The 13884-nt window shown below is 37.1% G+C and overlaps 4 protein-coding genes across 8 annotated transcripts; 3 read left to right on the forward strand and 1 right to left on the reverse strand.

The window, feature by feature from the left end:
- Window positions 1-796: 796 nt before the first annotated feature.
- On the forward strand, window positions 797-2819 carry LOC116918910 (phosducin-like protein 3). Of its 3 annotated transcripts, none has more exons than XM_045171024.1 (6): window positions 797-958; window positions 1022-1160; window positions 1226-1451; window positions 1517-1722; window positions 1800-1953; window positions 2538-2819. In XM_045171024.1, the coding sequence occupies exons 1-5, from the start codon at window positions 953-955 to the stop codon at window positions 1949-1951; spliced, it is 729 nt and encodes a 242-aa protein (XP_045026959.1). In that variant the 5' UTR covers window positions 797-952; the 3' UTR covers window positions 1952-1953; window positions 2538-2819. The 3 variants fall into 3 exon arrangements, with proteins under 3 accessions (XP_045026959.1, XP_032780600.1, XP_032780599.1); XM_032924709.2 differs by having other exon boundaries at window positions 2542-2819; XM_032924708.2 differs by lacking the exon at window positions 2538-2819 and having other exon boundaries at window positions 1800-2087.
- LOC116918908 (ATP-dependent DNA helicase DDX11) lies at window positions 1663-12257 on the reverse strand. Of its 3 annotated transcripts, none has more exons than XM_045171017.1 (12): window positions 11862-12208; window positions 11330-11776; window positions 11047-11228; window positions 10758-10989; window positions 10560-10646; window positions 9851-10500; window positions 9550-9793; window positions 9431-9481; window positions 2708-2897; window positions 2476-2606; window positions 2106-2348; window positions 1663-2049 (listed from the first exon to the last, which is right to left on the reverse strand). In XM_045171017.1, the coding sequence occupies exons 1-12, from the start codon at window positions 11985-11987 to the stop codon at window positions 2029-2031; spliced, it is 2604 nt and encodes an 867-aa protein (XP_045026952.1). In that variant the 5' UTR covers window positions 11988-12208; the 3' UTR covers window positions 1663-2028. The 3 variants fall into 3 exon arrangements, with proteins under 3 accessions (XP_045026952.1, XP_045026951.1, XP_032780597.2); XM_045171016.1 differs by lacking the exons at window positions 1663-2049; window positions 2106-2348; window positions 2476-2606; window positions 2708-2897 and adding exons at window positions 8125-8511; window positions 8573-8810; window positions 8938-9068; window positions 9171-9360 and having other exon boundaries at window positions 11862-12257; XM_032924706.2 differs by lacking the exons at window positions 1663-2049; window positions 2106-2348; window positions 2476-2606; window positions 2708-2897 and adding exons at window positions 8125-8511; window positions 8568-8810; window positions 8938-9068; window positions 9171-9360 and having other exon boundaries at window positions 11862-12202.
- On the forward strand, window positions 3568-6697 carry LOC116918909 (delta-1-pyrroline-5-carboxylate dehydrogenase, mitochondrial). Its single transcript, XM_032924707.2, has 12 exons — window positions 3568-3725; window positions 3987-4162; window positions 4225-4313; window positions 4376-4509; window positions 4578-4625; window positions 4689-4903; window positions 4960-5032; window positions 5096-5191; window positions 5249-5436; window positions 5503-5725; window positions 5797-6283; window positions 6344-6697. Exons 2-12 carry the CDS (start codon window positions 4101-4103, stop codon window positions 6457-6459), a joined length of 1731 nt encoding a protein of 576 aa, XP_032780598.1. The 5' UTR covers window positions 3568-3725; window positions 3987-4100; the 3' UTR covers window positions 6460-6697.
- On the forward strand, window positions 7580-9293 carry LOC116918911 (phosducin-like protein 3). The gene is made up of 3 exons (XM_032924711.2): window positions 7580-7913; window positions 7979-8184; window positions 8262-9293. The coding sequence occupies exons 1-3, from the start codon at window positions 7789-7791 to the stop codon at window positions 8411-8413; spliced, it is 483 nt and encodes a 160-aa protein (XP_032780602.1). The 5' UTR covers window positions 7580-7788; the 3' UTR covers window positions 8414-9293.
- Window positions 12258-13884: the final 1627 nt, after the last annotated feature.

Here is a 13884-nt window from a genome sequence, read left to right on the forward strand (position 1 = left end):
CCAGTTATAGAACCGGCCTGTGCGCGGTTCTATAACTGAATGGTTCTATAACCAAGCACCCGATCTTAGTGCCACCTATCGTCGGTTCTTTCATCCCTCAAACTTTGACGGTCTTAGAATGTAAGGGCACACAGCAGAGTGGTAATGCTGTTCTCTATAGATCTAGAGTCCCGTGTTCGAACCGCTGCTATGACTAACTTAAAAAGATTTTTAATATATGTGTAATATAGTCTATGGCTATGAATGGTGAGATACTAGTGTATCTTCATTGGTGGGGGACCATTCACAGAGGAAGTGGTTTGATGAACTAGAAGAACTGTTGTTATACCAGAAGGAAAAAGAAATTAGAGTTGGTAGAAGGACTGGAATGGAACAAGGTGCTAGAAGATAAGAATGAATAGTGGAAGCTATTGTATTCTATTGTATTTGGTATGAATAACTTTACCGCCTATTATTATTATTGTATTTGGTATGAATAACTTTAACGCCTATTATTATTAGTTGGGTCATTAAACCGATGTACAACATTGCCTAAAAAGATAAAACCCATTACAGTAATATTTTTTTGCATGTTTTAAAAGGCAAAACCCATTCATTCCCGCCTTAGAAAATCGAAATAGTTCCTAATACGGCCAACGGTGGCGCTGAAACACGGCAAAGAAAAATCGGTTCGATAACCGAGCCGGTTCCATAGCTAGGCGGTTCTATAACTGGACCGGCACTGTACCCTGCTATTACTCTGGTAGAATCTAGACAGTCAGCAACTCCGCATCTCAAAGTCCGCAGTTTACCCTGACCCGTTGCCCTGTCGCGGAATTCCTTATTTGGCTTGATATGTTATAAGCTCGAAGCAGAAATTCTGTACTAGTTGAGTTCCATTGGTGGCTACTGGCTACATAGTGTTGATTGTGTTTTTCTTTGGTTATTCGTCAAAATCAGTCCCAGCATTGTTATGGAGGTTGTTCGTTTGTAAGATTTTCTTATGTCTTTTTCTTACTTTTTTGGTGCTTTTTTCTTAAAGAACCCAACAGAAGACACCCAGTGGAACGATGTTCTTCGCCAGAAAGGGATTATACCACCTAAGCCCAAGGAAGCTGAAATAACTGAGGAACAGATTGAGAATATGGTTGAAAATGTTGTGAAGACTTACACTTCTAAAGGTTAGGTTTTTATCTCTCTAATAGCTTTTGAGCACTTTTATTGATATTATTATTGCTGAAATCAGAACAAAAACCCGAAGAGCTAGAGCTTGATGATCTAGATGGTCTTGAAGATGAATTAGATGAAAAAGTTTTTCTTGAATATCGCCAGAAAAGAATTGCAGAGATGAAAGCATCAATAAAATCTAATAAATTTGGAGAGGTGTTAGAAATAACTGGCAAAGATTATGTGCAAGAAGTAAACAAAGCAGGTGAAGGGATTTGGGTTATTTTGCATCTATACAAACAAGGGTAATCAACGTGGTTGTGTTAAGTTATCCAGCAAAATTTCACTTGATCTATTTGATGTATTCTAGGATTCCACTTTCTTCCCTGATAAATGAACATTTTCGAAATTTAGCCAATAAGTTTCCAATGTTGAAGTTTGTGAAAAGCCTGGCAGGATTATGTATAGCTAATTATCCAGATCAAAATTTGCCAACAATATTTGTATATCACAATGGAGATCTCAAACATCAATTTATTGGAGCCAATTGCTTTGCCTCTGGAATTAAACAAGATGGTACAATGCTATGCAGAAGAACCCAAATGTTGATGGGATATTAATCTATCACAATAATAATATTTTATTTTGAGCAGAACTAGAATGGATGCTTTCAGAAACTGGAGCTTTGAAAACAAAAATCGAAAAGGACCCTCGACCAAAAATCCGTGATGCACTTTTCTCACAGTTAAATGGTGGAAATACTCAATCGATAGAAAGTCGAGATTATAACGATGATTCAGAGTGAGAGTAAGTTGTGCTATCAGTTTTACCTCCAGATAAAGCATTTTCTTGTGTGCCAATTCTAAGGGCATCAGCCTCTACTTATTTGCGCATAGAAAGAAACTTGAAAACGAAGATATTACACGAATTGCTTAGTGTAATTAACTGAAAACTTTTACCTTACGGATCGAAGCCAAAGATGGTCCAAAATTCGCGCTAACCTTAAGATGTCTAGCTATCCAACCAGGAAGCGATGATATAGAATTTGGGCGGGAATACCGGTGGTCAGCCAATATTAATACAGCATAATCTTTGCTATGCCGAATTGCTCTTCCAATAGATTGATTGACGGCCTTGAAACATAAGGATTCATAATAAATTTGGCCAGGGGACCTGACTTCTCCTTCTGGTAAAAAGCTAGCCTGTAAAGAAAACATTTTATAGCTAATGTAGCAAATAACTATTTCGGAAATATCGAATATCGGTCCTATTTGCTGTGGCGCGCAAAAACATTGCAAATTCTTGTTTAGTGAGGAGTATATAACATACCGTGTTGTTATCTAAATAATCAATTTTTTCCTTTAATGTTGCTGCTTGACTGTTTGCGTAAGGAAGGCCAACTACAACAACGCATCTAGCCAGATCGTCGCTGAAGTTGATTCCCTCACTTAGCTTTCCACCTGTTACCAACAACAATTTACAAACATTACATTTTTTTCTAGCCAGCAAGTTAAGCCTGAAGGGCAACTAGCCTTTGCCTTACAACTGAAAAAAATCTTACCCACAACACAGAGCAGCATAGCTCCATTCTTCCCGCATTTACTAGATGGATTTGTGAATTGTCTAATGGATCGAGCGTATTCCGACAATACATGTTCAACATCTTTTGCTTCTTTTGGCTCCCAGAACAACTTTTTCTGATTTTCAAGTTTCGAAATATAATTGTTTCTCATCCAATGTTCAAATACTTGCTATTATCCAGTAAAAACGTGTAAAAATAATAAATGTTAAGGGACAAAGCTGTAATGGTATTGAACTTACCCTTTCAAAATCCTATGAAGGATGAGAACACACGACACCCCCTGAAACTACCTAGATATGGAGCATGTTGACAACGATTGAACCTCAAAATTTGTACAAACAGGGAAAAGAACAAAATACCTGATTGATATTGGAGAGGAAGTTTGCTAATTCGTTGAGTAAATTACTTCGATTAGCCCAAGAAAAATCCAACTCTTTGTTAGATGGTCCTCTTGTCAATACCAAAGGTAAGACATGATCAGGAGGGATTATATGATCACATGAAAATGTCATAATTCTGCTTTGTGCAGAGCCAGCAGCACCAAACAGCTGAAATCGAAATTCGCTGTTGGGTTGCATGGTTCCACCGGCGACAATAACAGCTCTAGGATAACAAAACTGTTAAGTTAAGTACTTAAAACATGACAATGAAATGTATTACCTAGGTTCGTTAACAAAATCTTTAAATAGTGCCCCAGGATTAAGTAAAAGGTACTTAAGGTAACCACCTGATGGAAGAACCTTCTTAACACAGAGAACTCTTCCATCTTGATCAGAATTGCGAAGACATCGCATAAATTCTAGGATTGGCATAAGACTAGAACCTGTGCTTTTCCAAAATTATTGTCATCGTCGAAAATTTTTCCGTTTTTGTTCTTATTTAATTTGTTTAGACAGTGACATCTAGTGTCTGAATCGTGAAACCTCCAAAACGTAAACAAATAAAAAAAATTCCGTCGTCTGAATTGATAAAGATCTTAATATGCGAATTACTTACGGTAACATTAATAAACTAATAACGTTACCTATTTCTTTCTTTTTTAGGACGTGTTCAAATCGAATGATGTGCTGTTATATGTGTTCTCTTAAACTGTGTAGCATTCAATCTAACATACTGTGAAACAAAATAACCTTGATAATATGATGTCTGCTGCAACCAGCCCGCCCACCCCTCACGCTCCCAGAATTTAAAACATGTTGTCGAGTTACAGTACGTGACCTTCACTATTCATACTTTGAAATATATTTGTGCTTATCAGGTTGTGGGTGCTGCCTTTTTTAGCTGAAAGAGAACCAAAAGTTTCTTACTGTAGCTGCGCTTTCTGTTCTTTGCATTTTTATATTTCGCCCTTTTGACATACCTAGCCCCTACAATGATTTCCTTTATTACAAAATCTACTCTTCATCTTTCATCTACCAAAAGACTCTATGTGGGGTGAGAACATGTCAAATTGTGTAAGCTACATGAATAATCTCTACAAGTCTTTATTCATTTAGGAAATCCTTTTTGAGATGTCTCAGTGGACCACCCATCATACAAAATCCTGTTGCTCAATCAATTAATTTGGTGAATGAACCTATTCTCGGTATGTAAACGATCTGCTATTTGGCAATGGTATTTTACCTCCTGTGTCTGTGATTATCTTAGGTTATTTGAAAGGTAGTTCAGAAAGATCCTTGCTGGAAGATGCATTACAACACAGACAGGCAACTTGTGAAGAAATCCCAATTGTTATTGCAGGCAAAGAATATTGGACTGATGATATTCATTATCAGACGATGGTATCCTACATGTTTTATGTTTTACGGATCATGTTATAGCTAACTCATTATTTTTATTCTTTATATAGCCATTTAATCACCAGAAAAAGATAGCAAAATTTTGTTATGCCACCCCTGTAATTTGACAGCCAATCGAAAATTGTTTTTTCTTTATTGTAATTGTTGCATTGTAAAATTAGGAATTGCTACAAAAATCCATCAGTGCTTCACTAGAAGCTAGAAAGTCGTGGGAGAAGGTTCCTTTGAACACAAAAATCGACATTTTTCTAAAAGCAGGAGATTTGGTATCTACAAAATATCGAAGCCAGCTTAATGCATCAACTATGCTGGGCCAAGGAAAGACGGTTTTTCAAGCTGAAATCGATGCAGCGTGTGAGTTGGCCGATTTTTTACGGTAAGGCAAAGCGATTGGTAACAATATTTCGAAATTTATAAAATCAATATTTTTAGATTCAACGCAGATTTTGCTCAGAGGTTGTATGATTACCAACCCGTGAATGTCGATCCGTCTATAAGGAATTCGGTCCGGCAAAGATATATGCACCATTGAAGCAAAGTGACTCATTGTGTGCTTTTTTATGTGTAGGTACGACACAGAGGACTCGAAGGATTTATAGCTGCCGTTTCACCTTTCAATTTTACAGCAATAGGAGGAAACCTTGCATACGCTCCTGCTATTATGGTTTATTTCCTAATAACAAATTAGCATTTTGTAGTATTTATTGGGTTCTGCCTTCAGGGAAATGTGGTGCTGTGGAAACCGTCGGATACAGCAATGTTATCTAATTATATCGTGTTCCGATTGATGGAGGAGAGTGGTATTCCGCCTGGAGTGGTTAATTTCGTGCCGGCAGAGGGGCCTACATTTGGTCGTGCTATTACCACCTCACCCCACTTAAGTGCCATTAATTTTACCGGATCTGTTCCGTAAGTAAAAAAAGCTGTTATACTAGACCCAAAGAAACATAATATTTTGTTTTTTCGCGGAGGCAGAACATTTCATTGGTTGTGGATGCAAGTGGGACAAAACGTGGACCGTTTTCAGAATTTGCCTCGGCTGGTCGGCGAGTGTGGAGGAAAGAACTATCATTTTGTCCATTCTTCTGCAAACGTCGAACACGTCGTTAACTCTACCCTTCGTGGTGCTTTTGAGTATTCTGGACAAAAATGCTCGGCTTGTTCCAGGCTTTATGTTCCATCTTCATTGTGGAAACAGGTTGAACGAAAAGCTTCGTAACCAACGGTATATTCGTATCTTTATTTATTTATTTTATTTTATCGTTACAGATAAAAGAAGGCCTTGTAGAGGGTATGAAGCAAATGAAAATTGGACCGGTTACCGATTTTGATAGTTTTACATCATCAGTCATTGATGAACGAGCATACAATCGTATAGCTTCCTACATCAAGCACGCTGAGCAGGCCCCTCACCTCGAAATCATTGCTGGGGGACATCGCGATAAGAGTGTCGGTTATTTTATCCACCCGACGTTATTAGAAACCAAAGATCCGCGGGATCGCATAATGGTTGAGGAGATTTTTGGACCCGTTCTCACGGCTTTCGTTTATGACGACAACGCAGTGGACGAAACCTTAGAACTAGTTGATTCTTCCACATCCTTCGCCTTAACGGGAGCAGTGTTTGCAGAGGATCGTGAATTCCTAGCACAAGCCGCAGAACGCCTGAAAATGTCTGCTGGAAACTTCTATATCAACGACAAGTCGACTGGGGCTGTTGTCGGTCAGCAACCTTTCGGAGGGGGTCGGTTGTCAGGTAGAAAATTTCAGCGCCCTATAGTATAAGCTCCAAATATTTACTGTTATCTAAACATAGGAACTAATGACAAAGCGGGAAGCCCGCATTATTTGCTTCGGTGGACAAGTCCACAGGCCATAAAGCAGTCTTTCAGTCATCTGACGCAGTTCCAGTATCCTCATATGGAAAAATGAATCGTTCCATAAATAAAAATAGTGACAACGATCTTAACTCAAACGACGAGCATAACTCGTTAGAAACTTTGTCAAACTTTTTGGCAGTTTAATAATAAAGTTAAGGAATTAATAAATAATAATCCAATTAAGGAAATATATTGGAACATTTTCTGTAGCATTGATTATTTTCTTTGTAAAAACTATACATTTTTTAATCTAGTCTGCCAATCGAAATATATGTTGTTTTAATGGTAAATATATACGTTATTAGTTCTTTATTTATCAGACTTCAGTTTATAATTCTCTTTTGGGATTTGCAATTAAACAGACAAAAAAAGGAAAAGCCGACTTAATGTTTTCGGTCTTATTTAAGAAAGTCCTTTGCCATAATTCTTCTATTCTTATTTCCATTATTCTTGTTAATGCCCAAATGTTCTTCTTAAATTATAAGATACAGGCATTTGAATTACTAATGTTCATGGCTCTGTGGTTGAGGTTCGGTGTGGAATGTTGAAAATGCAGGGTTCCAGTCTCGAAACAATCAAAATAATAATAGAATCGTTAAGTTCCAAAGGGGGTAATGTAGTAGTTTTACACAACTGGATTATAGATATTCACTTCATCAATAGCGCGTAAAACGAATTTTTATTATAAAATAACTTAAATAATGTGTCTATATGTTACCTCCATAAAATCAAGTTAGAGTTTCGTGAATCAATTAAAGTTATTTGCGGGTTTGTGGTTCAGCATTGCCGTTTTAATCCATAGAACTAGCATTCGAGTTTCGGAAGAGTTAAAATGAAAAATAATTATCATATACTTTTGTAACAGTACCAAATCACGTGGGAAATTAATGAATCGGGAAATTTTCGGTCATCATTCCAACAAATAATTTTTTCTTTCAATCGAAGCTCCATGCATGTCTTCTCGCAATTGATTTTAATTATTTTGTCTCAATAAATGAAAGAAGAATAAAGTGCTTAATCTACATAAGAGTGAAACATTCTTATTGATACACTTATTAAAGATGGTTAAAAAGAATTATTTAGTAAAATTCGTTCGATAGAACTGTTTGTGACCCTTTATATTTAGCATATTTATAGCAAGTCTGACTAAAAGTATGGCAACAGTGACATAATAAAAAAGAAAAGGGAGGTGGGGGTAAAGCCTATGATGCGCCCAACGCGCTTAAACTAATCAGATCTTATTTGAGCACTTTTATTGATATTATTGTTTCTGGAATCAGAAAAAAAACCTGAGGAGCTAGAGCTTGATGATTTAGATGGTCTTGAAGATGAATTAGATGAAAAAGTTTTTCTTGAACATCGCCAGAAAAGAATTGCAGAGATGAAAGCATCAATAAAATTTAATAAATTTAGAGAGGTGTTAGAAATTACTGGCAAAGATCATGTGCAAGAAGTAAACAGAGCAGGTGAAGGGATTTGGGTTATTTTGCATCTATACAAACAAGGGTAATCAACGTGGTTGTGTTAAGTTATCCAGCAAAATTTCACTTGATCTATTTGATGTATTCTAGGATTCCACTTTCTTCCCTGATAAATGAACATTTTCGAAATTTAGCCAATAAGTTTCCAATGTTGAAGTTTGTGAAAAGCCTGGCAGGATTGTGTATAGCTAATTATCCAGATCAAAATTTGCCAACAATATTTGTGTACCACAATGGAGATCTCAAACATCAATTTATTGGAGCCAATTGCTTTGCCTCTGGAATTAAACAAGATGGTACAATGCTATGCAGAAGAACCCAAATGTTGATGGGATATTAATCTATCACAATAATAATATTTTATTTTGAGCAGAACTAGAATGGATGCTTTCAGAAACTGGAGCTTTGAAAACAAAAATCGAAAAGGACCCTCGACCAAAAATCCCTGATGCACTCTTCTCACACTTAAATGGTGGAAATACTCAATCGATAGAAAGTCGAGATTATAACGATGATTCAGAGTGAGAGTAAGTTGTGCTATCAGTTTTACCTCCAGATAAAGCATTTTCTTGTGTGCCAATTCTAAGGGCATCAGCCTCTACTTGTTTGCGCATAGAAAGAAACTTGAAAACGAAGATATTACACGAACTGCTATGTGTAATTAACTGAAAATTTTTACCTTACGGATCGAAGCCAAAGATGGTCCAAAATTCGCGCTAACCTTAAGATGTCTAGCTATCCAACCAGGAAGCGCTGATATAGAATTTGGGCGGGAATACCGGTGGTCAGCCAATATTAATACAGCATAATCTTTGCTATGCCGAATTGCTCTTCCAATAGATTGATTGACGGCCTTGAAACATAAGGATTCATAATAAATTTGGCCAGGGGACCTGACTTCTCCTTCTGGTAAAAAGCTAGCCTGTAAAGAAAACATTTTATAGCTAATGTAGCAAATTACTATTTCGAAAATATCGAATATCGGTCCTATTTGCTGTGGCGCGCAAAAACATTGCAAATTCTTGTTTAGTGAGGAGTATATAACGTACCGTGTTGTTATCTAAATAATCAATTTTTTCCTTTAATGTTGCTGCTTGACTGTTTGCGTAAGGAAGGCCAACTACAATAACGCATCTAGCCAGATCGTCGCTGAAGTTGATTCCCTCACTTAGCTTTCCACCTATTACCAACAACAAATTACAAACGTTACATTTTTGTCTAGCCAGCAAGTTAAACCTGAAGGGCAACTACCATTGTGCCTTACAACTGAAAAAAATCTTACCCACAACACAGAGCAGCATAGCTCCATTCTTCCCGCATTTGCTAGATGGATTTGTGAATTGTCTAATGGATCGAGCGTATTCCGACAGTACATGTTCAACATCTTTTGCTTCTTTTGGCTCCCGGAACAACTTTTTCCGATTTTCAAGTTTCGAAATGTAATTGTTTCTTATCCAATGTTCAAAAACTTGCTATTATCCAGTAAAAACGTGTAAAAATAATAAATGTTAAGGGACAAAGCTGTAACGGTATTGAACTTACCCTTTCAAAATCATACGAAGGAAGAAAACACACGACACCCCCTGAAACTACCTAGATATGTAGCACGTTGACAACGATTGAACCTCAAATTTGTACGAACAGGGAAAAGAACAAAATACCTGATTGATATTGGAGAGGAAGTTTGCTAATTCGTCGAGTAAATTACTCCGATTAGCCCAAGAAAAATCCAACTCTTTGTTAGATGGTCCTCTTGTCAATACCAAAGGTAAGACATGATCAGGAGGGATTATATGATCACACGAAAATGTCATAATTCTGCTTTGTGCAGAGCCAGCAGCACCAAACAGCTGAAATCGAAATTCGCTGTTGGGTTGCATGGTTCCACCGGCGACAATAACAGCTCTAGGATAACAAAACTGTTAAGTTAAGTACTTAAAACATGACAATGAAATGTATTACCTAGGTTCGTTAACAAAATCTTTAAATAGTGCCCCAGGATTAAGTAAAAGGTACTTAAGGTAACCACCTGATGGAAGAACCTTCTTAACACAGAGAACTCTTCCATCTTGATCAGAATTGCGAAGACATCGCATAAATTCTAGGATTGGCATAAGACTAGTGCCTTTCCAATCAGTCTCCCCTATAGGCGCACAATCCTTTTGTACCCGATCTGACTGTAGTTTTCCTATAAATGTTTTAAAAGCGCCTATTGGAGTGACTTCAGCTGTCACCGGCTTAAAGTTAAGTAGCTTTTGGGGAAGTTTGGTTTTTTCGCAAAATTCAACAAGTGCGTGTATGTTAATATGATCAAAACCGGCTTCAACGCAGAATTTTGAGCATTCATACATTTTTTCATCCCCTTTACATTCAACTTCAAGGCCAACTTGATGATTGTGTTCTGATGGCTTTCCGTGCATACCAAGGGACTTCATGAGACAAGATAAGAAGAACAGTAGTTGTTTGATTGGTAGCACATTTTTCGCTGATAGACAAGCGTTATATCTTTGATGGTATTGCAACAACTGCCAATGAACTTGACTTATCTGGTGCCCCCAAATACAGATTGTATGAAGAGAACTAATAGCGTCAAGTAGGTTGTGAGCTTCATCCTAGAGAACAATTTTTAAAATAAACTTCCAATCCATGTAGCTAGACAAGGAATACTTACGATAATTATAACGTTATTATGAAGCTTCAAACCACATGATTCTCTCGTGTTTTTTTTTAGTAGTGTTGCATAAGGCACAACAATCAACTAGAAAATTTCAAATTACATATCAATGGATAAAATTATACATAACGGTTCTTGCGTGAAAAAATATCTGCTAACTATTAGTGTTTGATACCTATATCTTGTCAATCATACCTGGGCGTCAGAGATAGCCGTTCGGGCCGCGTAATACGGACATGCATTTTGTTTTTTCCCTGAAAGTATTAGGCTTTCAATATCAGCTACTTCGGTTACAGATATGTCACGAAGGAGTTGAATTCGCTTGTGATCACGAAAAGGACACGAAGATTTTTTTGCCTTTTTTAATGGTCGCCCGTCATCAGTTTTCGACGTTGAACTCGATCGGTTTTTCTGCATTTCCAGACATCTGCGTTTGAAGAAAGTATTAGTCATAATTTCTTTTTGAGAAACATCATTCTAATACCTTTCATTCATTAAGGTACTGTTCTTTAAGCTAGTTATATCTTCATTGATGCAGAGTTGCTGACGAGAAGCAAGGGAAATTAGTCTGATGCTATCTCCAAAGGGACTTTTCTTCACCTCTCGTACAAACTGAGAAATCTGAGAATGTGTCCGACTAGCAAAAATAATCTTTGTATCATCCAACTAAAAGTAAAAAGTAAAAAAAAAAAAAAAGCTGATTCAAGTCACTCAGGGGTATTAATGAAACCAAACTAATTCAGATACAGAACAGCATCATGTTTTACCATTTCTTCACATGGTTCTTCTACTGGCAACTCTTCATCGCTGTCATCCTTAATCAACATATCATCATCCTCCAAAGTAACTAATTCTGAAGTTTGATACTTTTTAGTATTTGCAGCGAAAACATGGAGTTCAGATTCAGAATTGTTTAAAGCATTGCTGGAAATGTTTTGAACTCTCTGTTTCAGTTTTTTAATTCTTTCTTCTTGCCATAGAATTTTATTCAGTTCAGACATGATACGCCGTTGCTCATGAGAATTTCTGACATTTTTTGTAGCTAAAGTGAACCACCTAGGTTCACCCAATTCATTAGCTGAAGGCTTTGATGTTACTTCAAGTTCATCAGCCTTTTTAAGGATATTCAATTTTTGTTCTAGCTGTAATTTTTTATGTTGATCATGGTCAGTTAACCATGATAGGGTTCCACAAATCAAGCTCAATGACTTTCCCTAAAATACACGACACCAAATTATGTAATTATTTTTTTGTCAATGTTATAAATGTTATGAAAAACACAAATTCCAAGATACTTACCGTTCCTGTTGGACTTTCAAAAATACCCAACTTTCCTTGTTCAATACACTGGTACAAATTTTTCATGAAATCTAACTGAATTGGATATGGTTCAAACGGAAAGCGAAACACCTCAGGAACTTCCATGTAGAGAACAACTCATGTACGTTTTCTAATAAAAATAGAAATAAAAAGCCTACTAATCGCACGTGTTTTATCCGCTTAGCATAGATTTTTGTAAATTCCTTCGGGTTGGTAATTAAGTTAGTTTCTAATTTTATTGGTTACTGAAGGCAAGGTATAGGAGTCTATGGTAAGCGTACTCAGAGAGCCCTCGTCTGCAAAAATGGGACGAAAACTGGAATGGCTGAAATTGGCAACGCTGGCAGTGTGTGTAACTATGTAGGCTACTTTTATATGGGCTCTTATGGGACTAACTTTTTAAAAGTCTCTTAATTGTTCTTTAAAATATTATTTTCGATGAAAAAAATTCTGATTGATATGTGCAAACCATATCCGTATATAGCTCAATAAACAAAACGTAATAATAAAATGTTAAAGTATTAAAAAAAAAAATAAAACTGCGAAAATGTCGCGAAACCTGCAGCAGGTCTTTTTCAGTTGCCACTGCCACTATAAATAGTTTGAAAAAAATACGCGGAAAATTCCACATTTACTATTCCGCGTCAGTTAGTACGAGAATTGTGGAATTTTATTTGTGGAATTCATGCGTTAGCTGTCAACTGTAAAGGAACTTTTAAAGCTTGTTTGTGGAATTTTCCGCGAAGGTTATTACTCTTCATTTGTTTATTTGTAACATTACTATAACATATAACTTTTTGTTGTAATAACGTATGAATAAATTATACTTCATAATTTGTATTACCTCTTGAACATTTAAAATTACTCTTCTTGACTCTCTATCTATGGCTGACTTAGCGTTAACATACACTTTGTCAAGATTCAGGGATGGGGCCCAGTCTCGGTGTGTTTCTCCAGTGTACTGTTGCAATCTGCTCAGCCGACGAGCGGATTCGACTAATCAGATTGTTTAAATTACACGAATAAATAAGTAAACGACAAATGAATTAGGGTTCTTACACGAATATATTAAACACGAGAAACACAATGCGCGCGAAGGAGCCAGGTGTTGGCCAAAGCTCTCTCTTAAACTTGCTTACGACAGTAAGGCTTACGGAGACACACTTGTCTCGACTGCTACGCCAGGTCTAACTGTCCTACTCGTGCGCCGGCCGGCTTACGTGACAGTCACGCCAACTGACGGTCACAAGGGACAATCACAAGGGCCCTCAGGGCACCCAAACAATACAGAAAGGGACTCATAGGTGGAGTAAGGAGACAGACGGGGCCGTCTGCAACATTCGGCCCTTCCTGACTCGATTTGACACAAATATTCAAATAGGACAACAAAACTATTTACAAAAGACACACACGCAATTTGTCAAATCGAAACAAACAAATAAATAGTCAACACGAGATTGGGGACCTTAAGTCTAACCTTTCCATTCCCCTACTTCTATCTCACCAAAAAAAATAAATAAATAAATACAAAAAAAAAAAAAAAAAAACTAAACTTATGGAGATGGATGGGGGTGGGAATAGACGGGCAAAAGCTATTAAGCTAACAAACAAAAAACAAAAACAAAAAAAACAAAAAAAAACAACAACAACAAAAAAAAAATTATGGCAAAGCCAAGAAAACAAATACGAAATGCTTCAGGGTTATTTTACAAAATTTTTCAACCAACTAGGGGGTACTATTGTCCTTCCAGCTCTCGTTTTCGTTGGAGGGGGAGGAGCCACGACTTCATTCGGCGGATCGATTGGTGAAATGGCGAGTGATGGTGCCACCACATTATCTTCCTCATCCGCTTGGTGGACCAAGCTTTCATCTGGATCGTCCGGCTCGTCTTGCCAATCGTCCCACTCAGGATCCTCTCTCGGATGGAACTTGCGGATTTGGACGACGCCCTACTGGCACGCCTCATCCTTGGGACGTCCCAACAACATAAACACATCCCGA

Source organism: Daphnia magna, linkage group LG3 (genome assembly GCF_020631705.1).
Source record: "Daphnia magna isolate NIES linkage group LG3, ASM2063170v1.1, whole genome shotgun sequence".
NCBI classification, from domain to species: domain Eukaryota; kingdom Metazoa; phylum Arthropoda; class Branchiopoda; order Diplostraca; family Daphniidae; genus Daphnia; species Daphnia magna.

Coding starts and splice junctions, on each gene's coding strand:
- LOC116918911 (XM_032924711.2), top strand. CDS start 7,789: ATGAAAGCATCAATAAAATTTAATAAATTTAGAGAGGTGTTAGAAATT. Junction 7,914..7,978: donor TTGCATCTATACAAACAAGG/GTAATCAACGTG, acceptor GATGTATTCTAG/GATTCCACTTTCTTCCCTGA. Junction 8,185..8,261: donor CTCTGGAATTAAACAAGATG/GTACAATGCTAT, acceptor TATTTTGAGCAG/AACTAGAATGGATGCTTTCA.
- LOC116918910 (XM_045171024.1), top strand. Junction 1,452..1,516: donor TTGCATCTATACAAACAAGG/GTAATCAACGTG, acceptor GATGTATTCTAG/GATTCCACTTTCTTCCCTGA. Junction 1,723..1,799: donor CTCTGGAATTAAACAAGATG/GTACAATGCTAT, acceptor TATTTTGAGCAG/AACTAGAATGGATGCTTTCA.
- LOC116918908 (XM_032924706.2), bottom strand. CDS start 11,987: ATGGAAGTTCCTGAGGTGTTTCGCTTTCCGTTTGAACCATATCCAATT. Junction 9,482..9,549: donor TCCTCTCCAATATCAATCAG/GTATTTTGTTCT, acceptor CTACATATCTAG/GTAGTTTCAGGGGGTGTCGT. Junction 8,811..8,937: donor ATTATTTAGATAACAACACG/GTACGTTATATA, acceptor TTTTCTTTACAG/GCTAGCTTTTTACCAGAAGG.
- LOC116918909 (XM_032924707.2), top strand. CDS start 4,101: ATGATTTCCTTTATTACAAAATCTACTCTTCATCTTTCATCTACCAAA. Junction 4,314..4,375: donor GGTGAATGAACCTATTCTCG/GTATGTAAACGA, acceptor TGATTATCTTAG/GTTATTTGAAAGGTAGTTCA. Junction 5,437..5,502: donor AATTTTACCGGATCTGTTCC/GTAAGTAAAAAA, acceptor TCGCGGAGGCAG/AACATTTCATTGGTTGTGGA.